The sequence below is a fragment of the Triturus cristatus genome, chromosome 6 (genome assembly GCF_964204655.1).
Source record: "Triturus cristatus chromosome 6, aTriCri1.1, whole genome shotgun sequence".
In the NCBI taxonomy this organism is placed as follows: domain Eukaryota; kingdom Metazoa; phylum Chordata; class Amphibia; order Caudata; family Salamandridae; genus Triturus; species Triturus cristatus.
The window spans coordinates 710045086-710069302 of NC_140589.1; the positions used below are offsets into that span (position 1 = coordinate 710045086).

The 24217-nt window shown below is 41.9% G+C and overlaps 1 protein-coding gene across 1 annotated transcript in view; it reads right to left on the reverse strand.

Annotated features, from left to right (window-relative positions):
- LOC146817750 (uncharacterized) overlaps nt 1-24217 on the reverse strand; it is a 746064-nt gene that overhangs the window by 276341 nt on the left and 445506 nt on the right. The window contains exons 34-36 of the mRNA XM_085609232.1: nt 20895-21059; nt 7974-8212; nt 2305-2443 (exon numbers count right to left, since the gene is read on the reverse strand). Of these exons, the coding sequence (XP_085465358.1) occupies nt 2305-2443; nt 7974-8212; nt 20895-21059 (543 nt within the window). The remainder of the gene's footprint in view (nt 1-2304; nt 2444-7973; nt 8213-20894; nt 21060-24217) is intronic.

The following is a 24217-nucleotide window of genomic DNA, read 5'->3' on the forward strand; positions in this document are numbered from 1 at the left end:
ATAGAAGATGACTTTCTTGTCACTTTTCAGTGGCTCTTTTTGGATTATTTGCATAAGGAGCTACAGAGGGACATGCTATTCAATTCAGGGCACACTGTGGACCTCGCACACTGACAATGGCTGCTGATGAACACTGTACCTTGCATTGCCCAAAAAGCATTTGGTTTTCCTATGGTTCCCCTCACTACGTTTCCAGTGATGATGGCAATATGGAATTAAGGCTACAACCCTTATCAAATCCGTTCTCTGGACTACTCCGAAGGTGAAAATTAGCAAACACTTTCTTAAAACAGTACATTCCCTTAGAACATGCAGCATTATATTAACCTCAACTAGCATATTTTCTTGGTTTGTTTAGGGCTGTGCAAAATATCCAGCAACATTTTGTCCAGGCAAAATCCTCTTTTTCAAAAGTTGCTTTCAGAGAGAAATCTAGATATCGATTTTGCTTCGGAGGCAAATTCCTGAAACGGGTGGTTTTTGAATTAAGATTACTGTAGCATCACTTGTGATACAAAAAACTAAGCCTCGTGAAATTTTAATTACACCGGAGTCATTTCAGTAATTACTCTTGTGATCCGAAAGTACAGAAATTATGCTAGCTTGAGTATTTAAGAGTGATTTCGGTTAACAAACATCCTACTGCAGGAGCACAGGAACAAAAAAGTTAGAGTGAGTGAGCAGCTGCTGGATGTTGCTGTTCGTATCCTGAAGCATTTAGCACTATTTCCTTCAAGCATAATGCGTACTGGGGCCCTTTTTATACACAATGGTGTATTTTTCACTAAGAAAATAGCACTAAATGCTGGACTACGTATCTCACATAATTACCCCTAACTCCTTTTAATTTTGTGGTAGGTACGAGTAATTATGCTAGAAAGAATTATGCCACTTATGCTCTTCCCTACAAAAAACTTGATGATCCAAACAGTGTTTACAGCCTTTTCCCTTAATAGCAACTAGCACTTTGGAATTGATTGCCTATGGTCTCCTAACGGAGACAACGGTTAATTAAAGTGCAGTGAGGAATAAAAACTATTGCAGCAATATATAAAACACAGGTTTCTGAGCAGTGGCATAATGCAAAACGATGCCACCCCCCCCCCCCCCAAAAAAAAATGCTGTGAACGACCGCAGACACTTCCATATCTCATAGCTATTCATTGGTACATCATAGAAATACGTTGAGATCATGTGTGCCATGTGCCTCTGTTCCTGAGATGAAGGGCACAAAATCATATAAACTATCCTAATGTATTTCTGATGAATTGGTGATATTTTATATAGCTCCCCTACCCACCAAAATGTCTAATCATATTATATTTAACTTCTGTGTTCAAAATATTGAAAGTTAAAATAACGATGACACAAACCAAAAACAAATACAGAACAAGGTAAATAATTATCACTATTAAACAAGGTGAAATATAAATATATACCACAGAAGATAAAGAAAATTAAAGAAAATACAATTGCTCTACGACTATATTAAATTAACTGTAACAACATAAGTCTTCTATCAACTAATGTATATAAAAGATTATATTACATTTTACCTCATAGTCTATAGAAGAGTAGCTACATAAGCATCAAGAAGTGTCCAAAACAATTGACCAGCAAGCAGTGGTTTAGAAAGTTTACACATTGAAAGTTTATTATTTTTTCCAGTGAAAGTAACCCAGGCCCACCAGATTTGGATAGACAGTAACCTGGCATCTTTCCAATTAACAGTATCGATTTCACCTCATGTGAAAATGAAATAATTTAATTTGGGGAAACAGAAAGTGAGCAAGAGAGTCCAAAAGATTCACAAATAATGAGTTTATATGAAATATAGCCCTGCATATTTAAAATGAAAGATTATTGAACATTGATATAAGAAGTTTCATGGAATCAACCTCAATTATACAATGCCAACATAGCTATCACTTTCAACGTTCAAATGAACCGACCTACCTACTCACATGGTGTTGGCCGATGTCACATATGACCACCCGATGACGAAGTGTATTCACATGGTGAAAAGTAAGTTGCACTGGAGTCACTTACAGATAGTCATGTTTCCAGCTCGTTTGTAGAGAATATGGACTATCAGAGCCCATGTAGTCTACTATCCTGTAGAAGTGCCTCCAAGTTCTTTTGCTGCAGATGGTTACGTGTCCTTCCTATGCCATACAGCTGCTCTCTCTTCAAAAACCATCCTCTCTCTAAAGTTACGCCCTCTAATCAGCACTTGTTTTTCACTGCCATATTAGACAGTGGAAATTATTCCTAGGTTGGCAGACCTAAAAAAACTCTCCTTACCTGGCGGGTTCTGATAGCAACCTCCGAGGCTCCTTTGGGCGGGTGTATTGTCTGTGTGCTGGTCAACAGTGCTTCAAACTCGTCTTCTTTCCCCATCTGCCTGGCTAGGGCTTTGAGGCTAGGGTACAGAATATCCACTCTAAAGAGGGACACAGAGAGCAGGGATTATGAAAATAGCATTCCTTTGTTTACATACAGGATGAATTTCTTCTCCACAGTTAGCTTGCAACTGTTTAATATATATATATAATGTGGCACTGGTGTGGTGGAGGCGTGGAGTGAGGTGTAGGTGGTTGTGTATGTGCATGAGAGTGTGTGTGTGTGTGCAGCTTGCACTGCTGCGACCCACTGCGGCCCGCGGCTAAGTAAAGAAGAATTTGCTGCTTTTCTTATACTTTATTTTGGTGGGTAAAGCTTGCAGTACTGCTGCACAGGCTTCACTTGTTATGTGAGTGAAAATAACAGGCACTGCAGCAGACCATACTATATCTTTTTTGTGTGTCTGACTGAACTGGCAAAAACCTTTTTTGAAGCGAAAATAATTTGCTTTGCCAATGCTTAATTTTACATTTTTGATAGCTTCTGCCAAGGAATTCAATATTTGTGGGAGAAAAAAGGATTCAGACTAGATGCCTTAAGACTAATGCGTCATTTACAGTGTGGAATAACTAGACATTTGCTGTAAATCGCAAGATGTTCTGTTCGGCCACGTTTGCATTTCTGCCCTACGGCAAACCCTGCCTCTGCATCTCAACTGCTTTAGAATGTCAGAAAGCTGCCTCCCTCATTAAAGGTGGATCTTCAGGTGCAGATTCTTCTTGCTCCGTACACTGTGACAGGATTGGGGATCCTGACCAGAAACAAAGTCAGCGATGACCACAAGTGCCGACAGAGAACAACCAAAGTGTTGGGACATTGCTATAATGTTTCCCGAGCCCCTGACGTGAGGGTTTATTTATGAGAAATATAAGAACAAGTCAAGTGAGCCATCATGTCATGACTTGAAGGGAACCCTGGAATTACACTGTCACCAAAAGTACGACTTCTGCGTAGGGAAAAGCAAATAGTCCAGGGATTTCTAAGTATGGAAGATAGTTTTCCTCCAGGACTGGTGGAGGAAGAGCACACAGTGGATTGACAAACCATCAACCATGTATGAAATTAGCCTTAATTGTTTACTTACTTCCAGACTCAAAGATGTGGAACCAATTTAAATCGTGTCTTTGGATGGAGTAGGATCTATAATTTTGTGGATTTCTGTGAGGAGGAAGTGCTACCAAAGTCCTCTATTTTTGAGAATTGTTGAAATTCTCTCATAAGCAGGCCATATTAGCTATCTCCTGCTCTTCCCAAATCAGATCTTAGTCCCCACTTGCTTGTAGTTGTCTTGGAATTAGAGAAAGTTGGACTGTGCAGAATTTAAGAGCCATGTGGATTTTGCAGCAGAATGGAGACAGCAAAAAGAGAATATTCATTTTTGTGTCAATGTTTTTAATCCATATTTCCGATCTGGGGAAATCATTGAGGTTATTTTCTGATACTAGCTTAAGTTATTGAAGCATTTTTGACTTACAGTTCTGTAGAGCTCTGGAGCTGGTCAGGAGATTTCAACGAAAAGTTCTTGTTACATTAGCTACCAATTAGATGGCCAAGAAAGTCATTTCTCTGTGGGTAATTCCTCACCCTGTGTTCTTTACAAATTGTCCAGAAAGAAGTGTCTCCTTTCTATTTTAAGGGAGTTAGTAATTTTCTACAGCTTAATGGAACACAAAGAAGTTATGTTTTTGCTTCCCCAACTTGGCATTCAGGCTATTCAAAGTCAATTATTGAATACAGTTGCCAGGCTAGAACTGTAATTATTGACTAAGCTTTTAGAGTAAGGTGACAGTTTTTTTGCACCCGCACCCTACAGTTTGCCTATTCTCACATTAGGAGAGAAAGTAATTTCTGTTGGTATTCCCCCAGTTTATTTACTGTCATACATATTTGTATAGGACACTATCAGTAAGAGAGGAAGAGCCTCTAATGGGGATCAAGTGGGTGTTCCATGCTTTAGGAGCAATGTATGAGAAGGCTCGACCTCTAGGGATCTCTAACCTTTTCTGTAGTGAGAGCTACTTATGATTAGTGAAAATCATCGTGAGCTAGTGAAGACTAAGCAAATCCTGCATTGTTAACTGACACCCCAATGCCCAGCTTCATTGACTTTAATGCTTATGTCCATAGAGCCAGATACTATGGTTTGAACAAAATATCTTGACTAGGGGCAAGATGGCAGGGCTACCGTGTGTGTCAGTGAGAGTGTGGTCTTAGGGGATGTATGGACATATGTGTGTATGAATGGGGGATATGTGTGCATATAAATTGGATAAATGTGTATGGGTGACTGAAAGCCTGTGTCACATGTACTTGTGGCACAGGACATACCTTTCGCCATATGTGGCACACTTACATGTATAACACAAACATACAACCATTTTTTCAACCTTTATGTTTCAGTTTAATAAAAACAAGAGACAGTAGTATGGGTTATACTATACACAGCACATGACAGTTTGTAATGAAGAGAACAAACAGTCAGCCAGTGAATGTTCGAACGATCTATGTCCAGCACTCCCTGGTGCCTAGCTACACACCAAGCTCGCAAAACTAAACAAACAAAAATTAAAGGGGTCAGTCCTCTCTCCCACCTGTATTCGAGTCATCATCCACACTCGCACCAGTCACATCGCCACCAGCTGCATATGGGTCTAAAAAATGATCACATACATCCCTTTATACCTGGAGGTCGTCCTCCAATTTTTTGCTGGTTCCTACTTCTGTACATTCTTGTACCATTGTTTGACTGTGGGGGCTCACTGACCCAGCCAGGTGATGGCTACTCTACATCGGGTCAGAACCTGCGACAACTGCAGGAATTTGTAGGCCATCTTATGACCCTTTGGCTTTGTGGGATAGCCCAACAGGCAGTGTAATGGTGTGTTGTTAATTCGTAAAGGCATAGTCCTCTGTAAGTCTGTCACCACATTTGCCCAGAAGTCCTGCACCAACCGGCATCGCCGTTCCAGGTTCAAGAAGTCTGCACTGCCGGCATTGCAGCATGGGCAACTGTCCAGTCAGTAGGGGATATGCAGTGGAGACTTTTAGGTGTCATATAAGTCCTCTGGGGGAAGATGTAGTGCACCATCTTAAAGCAGGCATTGGAAGACACTGTGTGTGTGAGTTGGTTGTCTGAAGTGAACCAATGGACAAACTTTATAAGCCAAATACCTTGGGCCCTCCCATGGAGACCAGGTGTGCTAGGCAAAGTATTTTAAATTCAACATGGTCTTTAACCTTCATACAATTAGCATATTGTTGCAATATAGAAATTGGGTCCCTTCTATGGGGTAACAATGCCATTCTGGCTCCTTCATTCTTATGAGTTTGTAAAGTAAATATGTGGCATTCCTGCATGTAAGATGTTGGCATAATTAAGACATTCATGTACAAGCGTCCCTACCATTCTGGACCACAATTGTCCAGGAATGTATAAGATCACCATCCTCAGATAGGATAGGTGGTACAGGATATTTTTACCTCATTAACCCGATGTATCACAGTTCATTCTTCATTCACACCACTTTTTTGTGATGTTGAACAGTTCACTACACTGGCCAAAATGTCTAGAGAGAAGACATGTTTTATCAGGTTCTCAAATCCAGCACATGGTCCAAACAGGATGACTTCCATTTTGGACCTAATAAATGGAAGCCAACAGTTAATCATCTAACTCTTACTCTGCTCTTTGCAAATCAGGAACCTTGAAAGTTGGCAATGTTGGTACTTTCATTCGTAGTCTTATTAAGTACCAGAATCTTGTCTGCATGGGACAGAAACTGTACTCTACACCACCTAAGCTGCTTTTGCAAAGATCTAGCATACACATTTAAAAGGATGGATCCTGCATGTGATATCCCTAGGAGGCTGCACTGTATTTTACCAAATGACTGTGCAAGAGTATCCAATGAGCCAGTGATCCTAAAATGACACAGCAGGTGACAAATGCCTATTTAGGGACTGGCTGGTGAATCCTGTCATTTGTGTTTTTGTTCTTTATATTAAAAACACATTCAAAAAGATAATTAAATAATTAAATTAAATAAGGAATAAATCAAATATCTGTCACTTCAAACCCACATTTCATTAATTTTCTATGAAAGCATTTAAGACGCGAGGTTTCCTCATAGGCAAATTCTAAGGCTATGTTGCAAAAGGTACATTGGGATACCTTTCCGCCAGGGGAGGAAAATGATTAGAGAGACTTGGAGGAGAACCAGGGACATATATATTTACCAAATTCCAAATGCATTCTTTGATTGTTAAATGTATCCTGGATTTGTTACTCCATTTGTGATGTAAGAATCTGCTAAATAATTTATGATTGGAGTCCTCCTGGAGGGCTGATTTATTACATGTGTGCATTGGACAGGACCTTGAAAGAATCTCTCCAGAAATATACAACTGACTTAATTCTTCATAAGGTTATCCCACCCCATTACCTTTAATGGTATAATGAGAGGAACACTACAGCCAGCTTTAGATCATAACTAGGAGTGTCATTCAATGTGTATTGCACATACCACTGACCCACTCAATACACTATTACATATATATTAGCCAAAATATAGCTAAATTCAATTTATTGAATGCTGTAATCTGAACTGTACATTCCAAGAATATTGCATGTCACTGAGGAGTTATAGGACCATATGCAGTCATGCTACAATCTGCCTGGTACCTCTATAAAGTCATGGAACTCCTTGGTTAATATTATGCCACTACTCGCCTGTAGTAAATAAATAAGTAAATATAGCTAGATAATATAGATACATATAAAATAAAAGTGAAAACTTAGTGGGTCCCCACCCATTCATTTGAGATATGGTCTGCCTGTTTGCCAGGTGTACTTTTTATGACGAAAATTGTTAGTTTTTACATAGTGGTACTTTCACTGTTTTGAAGTGCTGTAAAAAAACAGATGTTTTCCTATTCAACAGTAGTCAATTTACTGACATTATAAGTAGGTCTTGCCAAAATACAAAATCATGGCCTGCAGATCTTCTCCTATTCCTGTCAAGATCATTCTACTTCCCGAGCCATCGTGCTGACTTACAGCAGGGAGAAACAACTAGGCATGTTTCTATGAGCATGACAAGGCTGCTTTTTTTTTCCATGGGGTGGTGCCCTATTACGCTGACTCTTCTATTTCAGCTTTCCTATCTGTAAAAGGCTGTGGGTGGAGGCAATGGAGTCCAGTATGCTTAGCCTCTCCTAATGTCAGCACTTCTATCACTGAATGCCTGAAGGTGGTGTGGCTTACGCAGCACTGTGTGCGATCAACACTTTTGCATGAGAAAGCCTGTACATGGCTTTCAACTCCCTCATGTGAGTTCAAACAAGAGGAGGAGGGGAACCGTTCAACCAGCAGTGAGAGCCATGACTGTGCCTGGAAGTCACTTCTTGCTTGTAGTAAGTTCTTAACATTTATTTATAATTTATTTAAATATACTGAAAAAGAAAACGTTTTGAATAAAGTGTGGGAGGGCCTTATTTAAATACTATAGTCATGACAAGCATAACAGAGTTTTCTTCATTTATATCACACATGTATTCTCAGTTAAACTTACCTATAGAGCTCAGAAAACTGCTTGTAAAGAGGTACACTGTTGATCTCCTCAACTCTGAGCTTCAGCCGCCCCCACATATCCTTAAATAATTCAAGTTGCTTCCATAGTTTTAGGAAGGATCTCAGCAAAGAATAGGCGTTGATGGGATTATGAAGATCTAGAAGTTCTTCGGGGGTCTTCCAAACAGTCTGGAGCTGGTTGGCATTCAGTTGATTTGTATCTGCTGGTGTTTGCTGAATCTGAAAAGGAAACGTTTGTTTTTGAAACACAATGAAGAGTAGAGCTACCTAGGTACTGGAGCATTGTTAGACAACTTATATGGTCCAAGTAAAGTGCCTTGGATAGCAGTATTTCTGAGACAAAAAAAAGGTGGAAACAGATGGTTGAATGCAAAAACAATATCATCAAATATGCATGTGTCTTTGAATTGCAATGTATTAATTTTTGGAGCGGGTCAAGAATTGGAACATGTAGTTGTAAGGTAAGTTGCTAACTGTGACTGATTAATAAGCTGCCCAGCTCAAATATAGTAAATACACGGAAGTCAAAGAATATGAAAACATGAACCATATGGTACTGGCCACCATCCTGAAATATGATTTTGGCCCAAATGGATGCAGTATACGGACCTTCGGCACTTATTGTGAGACCCATACTGTCAAAAGCTGCAATGTAGCCTTTGATATGTAGATTAGATAACATGTTCTTGACCTTATGTAAGGTTTTAGGTATTAGAGGTGTAAGAGAACTCTCAGATATTATCATAAGCACTTCCACAATAGGCAGGATGTTGAGCACTTATTCAATTAAAATAAGGTTGTTGAAGGATCACAGACAGTTTATAAAAATAAACAGATGTCTGAAATAGCTTTTTTTGTACAATATTTGGCAGTACTTTAGTCAGTATGGAAGTATAATATTCCAAATTCCCCATATCTGTTCCTCAAAGCTCTGAGGTCTCCTGTCTCATGCCTTGTCGCGTATGATCACATGCATAACTTAATCTTTTATCATACAATTTTTCTTTAAAAGGTGAGAAAATTGTCCCGGGGAGGCCCCACAGCAGGACAGAAAATGTCAACCCCGCACTCCTTTAGTGGTGTTGTATGTGTGGCCCTGGATCCCTGTGCCTGTGTTTGAGAGAGGTGGGATCGGCTCCCTGTCCCACTGTCCCTGCCTGTGCTGGCCTTCCAAAATCTGCATATGCCAGGTCCCCCATACAGGGGGCATGGGCATCCAGCATGAAAAAGCAAATGCAATGTGCGGTCGCTAGGAATTGAACCGGTATTTTCTTACTCCACAACAAAGCTCCTCAATTAGTATTTACCCTGCTAGGCCTAGGAGTCCCCAGCAAGGCCTGCAAAAATTTTAATATTGGCTTTTGTGCTGCACCAAAAGTAGGCAGGGGCTTCATCAACAATTTTAAATGCCATTTGGGAACTGCAGAATGTGCAGCAGCCATCCTGTTAGAAATTGGGTTTCTGGTTGGCGTAGGTATGCACCCGGTCCAAAAAAGAACCGCAATCCTAGTCAGGGTAAGTCACAAACACACCCTAATTTGACCTGTGCTCACCCTCTTATAGCTTGACACAGAGCAGTCAAGCTTAACATAAGCGGCAATGTGTAAAGTATTCGTGCAACACTTTAAACAGTAACACAGTGAAAACACCACAAAAAGACTCCACACCAAGTTAGGAAAACAAAGCTTTATTTTATAAATAAAACAAGACCTAAACAACAAAAATCAAATAAGTAGAACTTGAGAAATGAATTTTGGAAAGAATAAACTTTAAAATAGGGCTTAAAAGTGATGCGTCCGTGTTCCCCACGTAGTTGGGATGATGCGTTGATTTTCTCCACATAATGGCGGTGATGCGTTGGTTCAGAAGGTGATGCACAGGTTCCGAGATGCAGTGCTTCTGAAGGCGATGCGCCGGGTTTCTCCAGGCAGCAGAGGTGATGTGTCGATCTTCTCCACACAGTGGTGGTGATGCGGTGGTTCTGATGCGGCAGTTCTGAAAGCGATGCGCTGGTTCCGAGTGCAATGCATCGATGCTGTTCCTGCAACAGCGATGATGCGTCAATTCTGCTCTCAATGCAGTGTTTGTGCTGGAGCAAACACCTTAGGCCCAATTTCAAGGCTCAAGGACTGGAATGGCACCACTTGGTAGGGCAAACTCACAGTTTGCAGAGTCGAAGTGTTGGAGCAGGCTGGTTGGAAATCATTTACGTCCCTCAGACTTCAGATCAGGAGGCCAGTCAGCTAGCCCTTGGAGTCACTCTGGGTTCAAGTAATGCAGATCCAGTCATTCTCACCCAGGTCAGAGACAGAAGCAGAGCAACACAGCAAGGCAGGTGCCAGCAAAGTGGCATTCCTTTAACACCACAGCAGCTCTTCTTCCAGGCAGAGGTCACAGGTCCAGAAATCTACTGAAATCATGGTGTCAGAGGTCCAGTGCTTATAACCAGTTGTTCCTTTGAAATGGGGGAGCCTTCAAATGAGGGTCTTTGAAGTACACAGAGGTTGTCACTTTCTGTCCTGGCTCCTAACTCACTACAGAGGGGTATGCAGCCCTTTGCGTGTGGACCGGATACAGACTATTCAGGTGTAAGTGTGAGCCCCTTCCCAGCTCCTCCCTCCCTTCTCCCAGGATAGCCCATCAAGTCACATCTAAGCTCCCTTTGTGTGTGGATGGCTAGAGGTAATACGCACAGCCCAGCTGTCACCCAATCCAGGCTGAACAGAGACAGGTAGCAGGTACCAAATGGCTAAAGTAAGAAAAGACCAGCTTTCTAAACTTGGAACTAAGGAAGGCTTGGGTCCTAAGCTAACTGGATGGGACCACTAATAATTATACAAACAAGAATATCCAGTTGCTTTGATTAGAACTTACTCAATATTGGGCCAGTGGATTCAATTCATAGGCTCGTGTGATTTATTTCACAATTTTTTTGAATTAGTCCATAAGATTCAATAACATTCAAATCATGTCAAACATTAAAGAAACAAAAAATAATGACGTTTTTAAAAACAGCATACGAATTGCATAGACAAATACTACACATTAACAAATATTTACAAATGTGTATAATACATCAGCATGTTGTGTACAGTTAGAGAACCAAACTAAAGTAATCAAAGCACCAGTCCATAAATCAAAGATGGCAATCAGGTGGAGTGGCAAGTCGAAACTTGCAAACCACTACAATGTCTCCTGCCTATATGCACAGCTCTGAGGGAGCTGTGCTTATAGTGGCATTTTCACAATTACAATTTAAAATCCGACTTCACCATAAGTTGTGGTTTATATTGAAATTCCAGAGACACCAGACTTGGGGGTCATGTAATGAGCAAACCCAGTAGGAAGGTCCTGTGACACTGGAAGGTCCTATAACACTGGGGGACCACCAGCACACGGCACCAGGAGCCTTAGGCTCACTATAAAGGAGATAGTTTTCCCCGTAGATTAGGTGATCCTCGGAGGCTTCCAATGCTGCATGGGCTGAGGCCTGGCACCTCAAGCTCTCAAGAGTGGGACACCCTCAATCTAGCAGCTGGCAAGCTCAGTTAGGACACCTACAGAGGCAATGTCTTCCGTGGTTGGCTTGGGGGCCTCCTCCTAAGGGACCTGCCAACCTCCACTGTGGGAAATTCAGGGGCTGGTTTCCCACACCACTTGCCCCTCTCATTGGCAGCTGTCAGGCCCATTGGTCCTGGCTCCAGACGCCCTTGACTCCCTTTCTGGGCAGCCATGGACTGTGTGGTCATACAGACCCACTCAGGCAATCCCATCATGTCCAAGTGAGATCTGAGCTCTACCTCCTTCCAGGCAGTGTGCTTCAGGTTGCTGCTTATTAAACAATCAACAGGGCTCACAACAACTGTTAGAGAACCTGAGACCCCCCAACTAGGAACCAGAGACAACGGTGGCTCCCTCGGTTGTTGGCAACTACAACTTGGTGGAGTGTGTTATGTAGGATCTGCTTTGCAGACACCAGCTGACCCTTGACAGTAGTCATACTGGCTTCTGTGTCTCGCAGAGCCTCCACCCATTGCCCATTAATGGTGACCCACTGCTTATACTTTGAAGTATTTGAAGGCATGTGGGCTTTAGGCACCATTTCTTAATCCCCTAGGGAAACTAGGGTTACCTCTATCTGTCCCCTAAAACTAACTGGGACTACCTCCTTCCCGAACGCTACACTCACCAACCCTGATGTTTGCTCACCGTTGGGGAGCTTTGCCCTCTTGAGACATTTGGAGTCTCCCTTGTTGTGCCAATATTTGTAGCACTCTGTAAATTGGGGTACAAGCCTCCCTGTCTTGTGATCAAAGAACCCCTTTGTTTAAGATCAGACTTTTACTGGTTACCACTACTCCCTCGTTAATTATTTTGGGAGCCTTTTGAGAGCTCCATACTTTTAAGTGTTTCTCCCCCTTCTTTCTTCTCTTGAGAACCCTGCCCAACTTTGTGGGAGTCCCCCCCAGATACCTAGATCTCTTCTCGGACACCCTGCTGCTAGCCCAGAGACCCATGCTTCCTGGAGGTCAGTTAGCTTGCTGTTGACTAGGTGCTGGCGCAACTCAGGAAAACAGATACAGAGCAAATGCTCTCTCATGATCAAATGGTACAACCTATTAAAATGACTAACCTTGCTGCCCCTCACCCAGCCATTCAGTGCCTTATTGGAGTAACCTTCATAGGGGTATACTTTGTTTGGTCCCCAACCTTTAATGTTAGAAGTGTGTCCCTCCCAAGTGTTGCCATGTCTTCCACAGACCACCTTCAGTGTTCCTCAGAAACCCTGTGAACCTTCAGTGCAACCTCACAATAAGCAGAAAACTATTTATCAGTATCATCTCCCACCACAGAACTTGGAACCAAATCCTTGAGTATATGAACCCTTTTTTCTCCATCAGATACTGCATGTATGCTGCCAGCATCACTGCTGGAATCTGCTTGCCGTGCCTTGATTTCCAGCTCTTTCAGACTCAGTTTATGAACTAGTAAAAGATTTTTCTTTAATCAGCTTTCTCAGCTTCGGCCTTTTTGGCCTTTTTCTTTTCAGCCTCGATCTTTAATTTGACAATCTGTAGCTTGAATTCTATCTTCTCCCTCCTCAGCTCATCTGGGGATAAGCCACAGGAGGAGACACTGCTACCTGCTCTCATAGGTAGCTAAAAACCACATATTTCACCCTTTGCCACTGCAGGTTCTCCCTCAGAAGACCCATCCTCAGGATCCCCAATCCATCATTCTTCTTGAAGTGGGCTTCTTCCCACGCCCTCAGCACCCTTGGTAATTCCACCTACTTGGTGGCACTCTTGGCATGAAGCCCCATTTTCTTGCAAAAATCTTTAAGCAGAGTCACTGTGTAGATTTCCAAGTTGTCCAGCTCAAATTCCATAGGTCTAGTTGTAGAACCAGTAGCCAAAGACATGATTCTGAGGGAAAAATTAAAAAAGCCAAACAGGGCAAATTTAAAATTCGAAATGGTCTGGTTGTGGATTGGAAGAGTTCACAAAGTTACTGTATGGCACTGCACAAACACAAGTCCTATCCTCACCGCTGATCACCAATGTTAGAAATTTGGTTTCTGATTGGCAGAGGTATGCATCCTGTCCAAGTAAGAACCACAATCCTACACACACGTACGTGTGCACATGTACACACACTCACACATACACACACACACACACACACACACATTTTACCTGTGTTCACCCTCTGGTAGCTTGGCACAGAGCAGTTAGGCTTAACTTAATAGGCAATGTGTAAAGTATTTGTGCAACACTTCAAACAGTAAAACAGTGAAAACTTCACAGAAAAGATTCCACACCAGGTTAGAAAATAGAGCTTACGTTTATATATAAAACAAGACCAAAACAAAAATATCAAATAAGTAGAACTTGAACTTTATTTTAAACAATAAACTCTAAAATAGCGCTTAGAAGAAGTATGTGCTTAAATAGGATATCTGTTCACGCCAAGAGTTCAGGCTGCCTGCGAAGGAGTGTGGGCAGAATACAGGGACAGCAATAGCATTGATGCATCGATTCTGTTCTCAATGTGTCGGTTCCGCTGGTGCAAACATCTTAGGCCCACTTTCAAGGGTCCAGGATTGGGGTGGCACAACTTGGTATGGCAGACTCACAGATAGCAGAGCCAGGTGTTGTAGCGGGCTGGTTGGAAGTCTTTTATTTCCATGAGACTTCAGGTTAGGAGGCCAGTCAGCTAGCCCTTGGAGTCCCTCTGGGTTAAAGTGATGCAGGTCCAGTTCTTCTCACCCAGATCACTGAAAGTAGCAGGCAGCAGGGCAACACATCAAGACAGGAGTCCAGCAAACAGCAGCCCAGCACAGTGGTAGTCCTTCAGCCGCACACCAGTTCTTCTTCCTGGCAGAGTGGTCACAGGTCCAGGAGTGTACTGTAATTATGGTATCAGAGGTCCAGTACATATATACTCAGTTGTGCCTTTGAAGTGGGGGAGACTTCAAATAAGGGTCTTTGAGATGCACAGATGTCCTCCCTTCCTGCCCTGACTCTAAACTTACTACAGGTGGGTATGCAGCCCTTTGTATGTGGACAGGACAAAGACTATTCAGGGGTAAGTGCGAGGCTGTGCCTGGCTCTTCCCTTCCATCACCCAGGATGGCCCATCAAGTCACACCTAAGCTCCCTTTGTGTGTGGCTGTTTAGAGGGAATACACAGAGCCCAGCTGTCCCCCAACCCCAGACTTAACAGAGATAGGCAGCAGGCACCAAATGTATAAAGTAAGACCATGCGAACTTTCTAAAATTGGCATTTTCAGAATTGCAATTTAAAATCCAACTACACCATAAGACGTGATTTTAAATTGTGGTTCCAGAGACATGAGACGTGATGGCTTTATCTCTTCCCAACTGGAAATTACACTCAGAAAATGTAATAAGGTAATCCCAATGTTATCATATGGGAGAGATAGGCCTTGCAGTAGTGAAAAACGACTTTGACCTCGTTTTTGCTGGTCTTAGGACTCTGACCCCTTAACCACTGATAACCAGTGCTAAAGTGCATGTACTCTCTCCCTAAAACATGGCAATATTGCTTCAGCCCCAATTGCCATATTTAATTTATTCATAAGTCACTAGTAAGTGCGTTACATGTGCACAGAGTCTTTAAATTAAACATTACTAGTGGGCCTGCAGCACTTATTGTGCCACCCATTTAAGTAGCCCTCTAACAATGGCTCAAGCCTGCCATTGCAGAGCCTGTCTGTGCAGTTTACACAGCCTTTTTGACCTAGCAAAATAAACCTTTTGCCAGGCCCAAATCTTCAATTTTTATACAAATACGTCACCCCTAAGGTAGGCCCTGGACAACCTAGAGGGCAGTGTGCACTGTGTTTAAAATGCAGGACATGTACTTTTACGTTTTTCATGTCCTAGTGGTGAAAAAAAGCTCATATTCATTTTTCACTACTGTAAGACCTATCTCTCCCCCTGGGTAACATTGGGATTACCTTATTACATTTTATAAGTGTAATTCCAAATTGGGAAGAGATAAACCCTTCAAGTCTGGTGTCTCTGGAATCACAATTTAAAATCCAAACTTATGGTGAACTCGGATTTTAAATTGCAATTCTGAAAATGCCACTTTAAAAAAGCTGGATTTTTGTACTTTAGCCATTTTCCATGTCTAGGGTGGGTGACAGCTGGGCTTTGTGTATTCCCCTAGATAGCCACACACAATGGGAGCTTAGATGTGACTTGATAGGCATACTGGCAGGATGGACTCAGCCTCACTTACACCTGAATAGGCTTTGTCCTGGCCCCACATAAATGTCTGCATAGTCTCTGTAGTAAGTCTGGAGTCAGGGCAGGAAGGAAGGACCTCTGTGTATTTCAAAAGCCTGTCTTTGAAGTCTCTCCCACTTCAAAGGCACCACTGGGTATAAATAATGGGCCTCAGACCCCACCACCTCAGTATACTCTATACCTGTGGATACTCCGTCAGGAAGAAGGACTGCTGTGCACTCTTCTGAACTGCTGCCTTGTTGGACTCCTGTTGTTACTGTGCTGGCTTTCTGGTCTGCTGCCCTTCTGCCTAGGTGAGAAGGACTGGACCTGCATTACTTGTCCCCAGACCCCATGGTGACTCCAAGGGCTAGCTGGCTGGCCTCCTGAACTGAAGTCTAAGGGACGTAAAATACATCCAACCAACCTGCTTCTGCTCCTAGACTCTGCCATCTGTGAGAGTGCCTGGCCAAATAGTGCCACCCCAGTCCTGGAACCTTGGTAGTGGGTCGCCAGCGGATCCGACGCATCTCCTTCGCTGAACATCTTTGAGCAGAACCAACACATCGCCACTGTTATGTGGATTGGGCCCGTAGCAAAAGACTTGCATCACTGCAGCCTCCCGCATCTGGGACTGATGCCTCGCATTAGGAACTGCCGCTGTGTGGCGCTTTATCCAGCACAAGCTCCTTGCATCCCTTGTCAACAGCAGTATCGACAACGATGACAGACCTCCGCATCGCAGCTTCATCTCTCATCGGAACCGACACATCGCCTCTACTGTGCCTTGCATACTCAACAGCGGCCTTCACATTCCAAGTCTCGTCAACAGCATCAACACATCAGGACTTCACACAACAGCTTTGTTGCATCCCTGAACAGGCGCATCGCCTCAGCTGCGCAACACATCTTTGACACGGACACGCAAGCGCTCCGCAACCAGAATTAAAGTAACTTTGGTTCAACTGGCATAACTGGGTCCCTGTAGCCGACCCGCATTCCATTGCGGTCGGTATAAATTTTTTACTTTATCCCAGTCCCGCGCGACCAAGCATCCTCAATAGCACTTTTTGTTTCTTGGAGCTATTTTTCATAAACACTTTGAAATTCAATATCTCAACTTCTACTTATTAGATGTTTGTTGTTTTGGTCTTGTTTTATTTATTAAACTAAGCTCGATTTGTCTAACCTGGTGTGGAATCTTTTTGTGTGGTATTTTCACTGTTTGAAATGTTGCACAAATACTTTACACATTGGCTCTAAAGTTAAGCCTGACTGCTCTGTACCAAGCTGCCAGAGGGTGAGCATGGGTTAATTTGGGGTTTGCCTGCTTCTTACCCCAACTTGTATTGGCTAGGCTATCTAAGTTGTGATTCTGACTTCGGAAGTTACCGTACAATTTTTGTCGCCCTCTGAATTTTGGCATTTTGCAGTAGATTGTATGCATAATGCAATGTCCCCAAGCCAGTGATGCCTGGGCCCCGATTTAATCTTCCCCAGACTCCTTGAACATTTTTACTAACAATATTTATATTCTGAACTCCAAGGTTTGCATTATACAAGGGAAGACGCAGTCTTGGGGTATGAATACCCGGTGCTACATCAGTGACAAACATCCTAAAGGTGTTTACATCGTTGGAGTAAAGGGGATGTACTGGAGACCTCATATTATCTGCCAAATGGGTAGACTGGGCAATTTTTGTCTGCTCTACTTCAGGTCTGATTTAAATTTTGCTGGTAAAAAAACATTTAATTTAAGGAGGAAATGCTAAATCTGGTTAGAAAAATACACTGCCGGAATTTCTCGTACTGTGGGGAAAGTATGATTCAGAAAACCCACTAGTGGATGCTGACCACAATTAAGAACTTAATCTAGGATTTTTATGCTTTTTTTGTTCCCGCCCAACTCTAAATTAGGCCCAAATTTGGCTTAGAAGATACTATCTCTACGTATGGCGTAAATTAATGAAGATACTTACACAGCTATTGTTTAGTGATTGTACACAACATATATTTTTGAATTTCTTTTTTTTTATTCCGTTTCACTTCCCCCTCAGTACAAGAGGTGCTGAAAACTGTAAAGCACAGTTTGGCACACCTACAACTCAATCTGACCTAATGACCATAATCAGAAATTTAAGGAAAGGAGTATTTATGTGTTATTTTGTCTTGTTCAAGGAAACTTTATCTTGCACCAATATTACATTATGTGTAGGATAACCTACAGAGCAAACAAGCTAAATTAGGTATGCGCCCTCTTAGTAGTAAATATCAGGCCCAATTCACAAAGGTAAACTTTAACCAAAAGTCTAACTTTACTACTGTTCGATATTCACAATGGTAAACTTAGACCAAAAGTCTAACTTTACTAGTAGTAACTTACCTTTGCGAATATCGAAAAGTATTAAAGTTAGACTTTATATCTACCTTTACCTTTGTGAATACTGAAAAGTAGTAGACTTACATAAAAGTGTAAGTTTATCTTTGTGAATCGGGCCCACCATGCTTGGGGAAATAATAAGATGAGGATATGGATGCTCTGATCCGTAGCAGCAAAAATCCCTAGAACAAAGTAAACAACCATTTGCAACGCCAATGTGTCACACTTTGCCAATGCTGGATATTTTTAAAGTGCTCCCACAGTGTTTTCTGTACTTTCAAGATGGCTGCCAAGTTGTGTGATGCAACAACAATATAATGCAGATGTGCATATTGAAAGTACAGAAAAAGATGTTCTCATACATTCACGATGGCTGCCATGTTGTGCGATGCAATGTGAGGATGCCAACACGGAGCCATACTGGAAGTATAAAAGCATTGTTTTCTATACATTCAAGTTTAGAAAACATTGGTTTCTATACTTTAAAATGGATGGTCGCTGCTAGTGGCCTTGCCAGTGTTAGCACATTGTAAAAGCATCTGGCATGGCTAAAGCCAGTAGATGCAGCCAAAATGGAGCAGAAGAGTAGCAGCTGGGGAGGGGCAAAAAAAGAAGAAGGGGGACTCCAGGAGGCACAGGAAAATGCTGCAGGACAACATTCAAGGCATCACTAAGCCTGCCATCTGGTGCTTGGTGCCCTGTGGTAAGTAATAGGAGGAAAAGTGGCAGGGAGGCAATGTAAGCTTGGGTCATGGCTGCGGGACAACATATAGGGCATCAGTTAATCCACCCACTTTCTGGTGGAAGAGCACTTTGGGGAGAGACAGGATTCAGAGAGTAGGGATAGAGTGGGAGCACACCCTTAGGTAGAGGAAGGTGCAGAACGCACACCCCCATGGAGTGGTAAATAAGAAATGAAATTGAAAAAAAAGAAAAGTAGTTCCACCACATCTGCAATGGATGGATACCCATTATCCAATCAAAAGCAAAGTTAAAGAAGACGAAATGAGAGTAAAGGTAATTGAAAGGAAATTTCCAGGACCTGTGACACTTGGAGGCTGAGGGGCAAGTGTCCTCCTCTTTTGGAGCACACTGTTCAACATTTCACACTAGTCTGTGCATAAATACTAAGCTGGGAAGAAGTGTGGCAGACTTGTAAAATATTCTATTTCTTCCACTATTTATAGATAAAGAATGTGCCCCATATGCAGGACAAACACAAAAATAAGGAGATAGACAAGAGGGGCTGATCTAAAGTCCACTCCATGTAGTATTGAGTGCAAGACTGTATGCAACAGACAGTTGAAGCTGGCTGAAGTGAGACTGTAGAAAGAGAATATTCAGGTTTCTCAACTCCTAGATTCTCATGAAGACACTTGTGTCTTAGATAGCATGCAGCATTAGACTGCTTATCATGCGGCAGGAAACCTTTTGTAAGACCGTCATCTTACAATAGTAATAAATATTATTTGGGTGAGTCCCACATGCTGTTCCAGGTCTGCCTTTTGTGTCAATAAAAACTCACACTGCCTTAACCTTTAGGGCAGTGTTAAGAGTAGGTGCTTCATGTGGTAGCAGACAGGTTATTCTTCTGCGCAACAGAGTTAGGGGATTACAAGGCACTGGACAGCATCGAGGGAGTGTCTGGGCGGCAATGTATTGGGTTTTTCTGTTTTCTGGTTATTATCATTTATTGCCTCCAAGAGGGCCCTCCAGGGATAGACAGAGTAGAAAGTGACAGTCCTGGAACCCCTGAAAGATAGCCAACTTCTGTTAAGTACCCTGAAACCAAATATCTCCTCTGGCATGAGAGCCACTGAGTTGCAGAGCTTCTGCTGTCACAGCAAAAGTGATGAAGGAGGACACCCGAGTCATACGTGGATTCTTTATCAAGACAACCACAAAGCATAGCAAACTTGTGAACATGCAGGGGTTTAGTAGTAGCCCCTAGTTTTAGACTACCTAGGGAGGAGTAAAGGTACCAAAGCACAAGGATGACAACCCTCCCTTTGCTTTGCTCCATCACAATGAAGACCACATTTTAACAAAGTCTAGCTATCCCTAGCAGGAGTTAGGGACAGAGACGTACAGTTGCAGGCAGGTCAGCAGGCCCCAACACTTGGCTCATGTTTTCCTGCACCTTGCTCCTAGATTTAATGGCTGGACTTGAATCCAGAAGGATAGCAGGTCGGTTTGTTCATCACTGCAGTGGTAGGGAAAATCCACTTTTCACCCTAACCTTTATATATACATTCAAGCCACTATGATGTATATGTATGTGCCATACATGTGAGTTGAAAGCTTACTTGTGACTGTGGAGGAATGGTTTCTCTTGTGTTTGTCCATATTCATCTGAAATAGTTAAAGAGGACACTTCAACCAAGACTCAAATCATTCGGACCACATGTTCTGGTATTCTGAATACTTTTCGATCATCATAGCGGATGAACAATCTTGGTTTAATCTTTATTGACTAGGTACATATGGACAGCTGATATGCATCTAGTGCCCATGAATGCGATGGAAAGACATACCTAACCGTTCAGGTACATTCTGTTAGTTTCAAATTGTCTCCTCTCTTGCTGCCCCATATCCTTGAACCCCAACAGCAATAAGGTAAGGAGGCATTTGCCTTTCCTGGAAACACAGGAAGTACAGACGTAGGAAAAGTGAGGGGCAAATATTTTTCAATTTCTTTGCATCGGTTACACGTGTCTAACACTAGTTGTAGAAATACTGTTCAATATGAAAAAAAACAGACTACCTGCTTCTCCTTGAGATCAGGAGCTTCCTTTTCTTCTGAGTTTTCTGAGTTAAATTTGGTGGATTCGTAGTTATTCTGAAGGACATCTTCCATAAGCAGCTGTGCTCCCACCATTTCTCCATGAGCCACGGTTCGGTCTTTGTCACTTAAGCCACACAGACATAACTACAGGGACACACAAATTAGCAAGGTTTAGTTCTGGTTTATTGATGGATGTTTGCCAATACCCCCAACTCGTCCTACTTTGAGTGACCAGTAACTTCACCCTGTCCTTACCTGGTCAGCTTAATTGTGAAATCTAACAAATGAGCCCTTAAATCAAAGAGTATACCTATCGAATGCAATAACCCTTGAATCGAGATTCTAATTGCTCTTTTTCCTACACTTCATGCAGGCTGCATGTCCTTAATACTGCCCCTGGTATTTTAAAGAGCCTCAAAACGCATAAGAATGTGGGCTTTCAACTGAAACCAGAATTGATCATACATTTGCAAAGGAAAATCAAGGTAGGTCCATATATTGAGTGGTTGCAGGCATAAACCCTTCACAAATTGAACAGTTGTGTTAATGCTCTCTGTTGCCTGTAGGTTGTAACTGTTACTCTTTAAAATACTAAAGGCATTATCCATGACAACTTCAAAGAGTTTTCTCATAGTTACCTCTCTTGGGGTACTTTGCTGGGTTCCTACTGAAACCCGGACAATGAGGAATTTAGCTGGGTAGGAGTTGGGGTGTGGTAGTGTTTGCAGTGGGTAGCACACATTATATTGTCCCTTACTACAGATGGCAATGTTAATCTATATACTGTAAACTTTAATAGAAATATATTGAAACTAAATGTGGATCTCTTTTGACACTTGGGCAATGCAGATCTCATTTGACACTTTATAGAAATACACTATGGGTTTGGGCAATTTGAATGGCCAATCAGGCCAAATAATGCTGATCAAGGTTGTGATGCTAGAGGTAATGGGAATGTACCATGGTGGAAAATTCCAAACCTGTGCAGATACTGTGAAGAGTACAGAACGCAGCTCATTGTCAGGTGTAACCTAAGGCCAAATCCACAAATAAAGTTATCTATCCTGTCTCTAGGTGATAAAATTCAACTAAAAGAGAGAATGGTGGGTCTCTTGGATTGCTGCACCCTGGAGCAGCTCCACCTGCTACACTACTGAGATCTATGCCCATGCATAAGCATCTTACAAATGAATAAAAGATACAGTTTTCTTATTCACATATTCCTCTTAACAAGACCACATACTAACCAATAGCTGGCATGCAAAAAAAAACCAGTCTTGCGCCAATAAATCAAATTGAGACATTTGTCTTCTGGAACAGTGACATTTGTTGAAGCGGACAATCTTTTCAAGTCATTCCCCAATGCCTCCCATCCCGATTTCAATTCTGCTTCAACTGTGTTCATTTTTAATTTAATACAGGCAGCTGCCAAGTGCTCCTTGGCAACTTACACCCCCATTCACACTTAGCTCTTTATTTTGATATTTTGTTTACTGTTGTAACATGGCCATCTGCCTTGTTAGAATGGTAATTTAAACTGAGTGCTATTTGTCATGAGGCAAGCGTGCACACGAGTCATGGTGCACATGTGCATCATGACAAGTGCAAGCATCATTAAAGCAATCTAGGAATAGACTTCCTTTAAATAGTAACCCATTCCAGGATTGCGGCCCATGTAAACACATGCGTCTCAACTCATGCGTTTGTATGCCAGTGGCAACAAGCATTAGCAAAGCCATTGAGCCATTAGCACAGCCATTTAAAGCCGAAAAGTATTGGCTTTGACAACAGTTGTTTTTTTCTCTTTCATACACACAGACCCCATTCCATCCCTTGCCATCTAGGGTATCCTTATCACTGTGCACAACCTGTAACCTTATTGCTCTGCTCAACAAAGAGAATTAGTATGGTGGGAGACATGGACGTCATTTAGGGGTCACACCTGCCCCTTGTGACCTCTGGCACTGCCTTTCCGACCCCCAGCCTCAGAGGTGACAAAATCAGTGCAGCTCTGAATTCCTTATTTTATGTCACTGTCAGTTTTTCATTCTACTAATAATGAATAACATTCTATTATTCTCTAATAGTGTTATACAAATTGGAGCATACTTAACTGGTAGGTGACCTTTGTTAACAGCTTTTGTAAGTAAAATTGTTTTAAATGTTGCTGGTAATAGCCCTTTTTGCGGGGTAAATACAAACTTTTTGCCTTCCTCCTCCTCTCTTTCTGACCTTGTTTGTGTTGGCTTTAGGAATCTGAGCATTTTACCACTGCTAACCAGTGCTAAAGTGCATATGCTCCTTCCTTAAACATGCTGGTAATTGGTGATACCTAATTGACATATTCAATTTACTTGTAAGTCCCGTGTAAAGTGGTATACCATATACCCAGGGCCTGTAATTTAACTGCTACTAGGGTATGTAGCACTAATTGTGCCGCCCACAGAAGTAGCCTTTGAAACCTCTCTTAGGCCTGCCACTGCAGTGCCTGTGTGTGCAGTTTACTGCCACTTCTACTTGCCATTTAAAACTAGTTGCCAAGCCTTAAACTCCCCTTTCATTAAGTTACCCCTAAGGTAGGCCACAGGTAGACCTAATGGCAGGGTGCTATGCAACTAAAAGGCAGGACTTTAAAAAAAAATGTTTTGCATGTTCTACTAGTGACAAACAGCCTATGTCATTTTTCACTACTGTGAGGCCAATTCCTCTCAAAGGTTAACATTGGGAATTCCTTGGTACACTTTTAAGTTGTAATTCCTGATTAGAAAGGAGTAGCTTTTTAATGTTTCATATGTTTGGAATAGTTTTTATAAATCCTTCTTACCGACGAAGTTGGATTTAACTTTACTGTTTTAGAAATGCCACTTTTATAAAGTGGCAAATAAACCAGGACCCAGTAGTTCTGGACAAAGTAAGCACTACCGTGGGAACTCAAACATGAGTATTCACAGATTGCTCATACAATAGTCTAAACGGTAGGGACCCTAATTACATTTAAAACAATATAAAATCATATATTTAGAAAAAACAATGATGATGAAAACAATAATAACCAATGTTCTCCAATCCTTCTTTATTCAGAGGAGAGTTCATAAAGAAATGAGGAAGTTTCAAATTGAAGATTTCAAATGCTTGATTTATCAAAGCAAGATTATTCCCAATGCATTTCGGGTGTTCTAATCACCCTTCCTCAGGGGAAATCTACAATAAATGAGTACAAACATATGTTGTAAAGAAATATGTATATACATGACTGTCTCATTCAAACATGTTATGGTAAAGCGACCTTACAATTGCCAGGA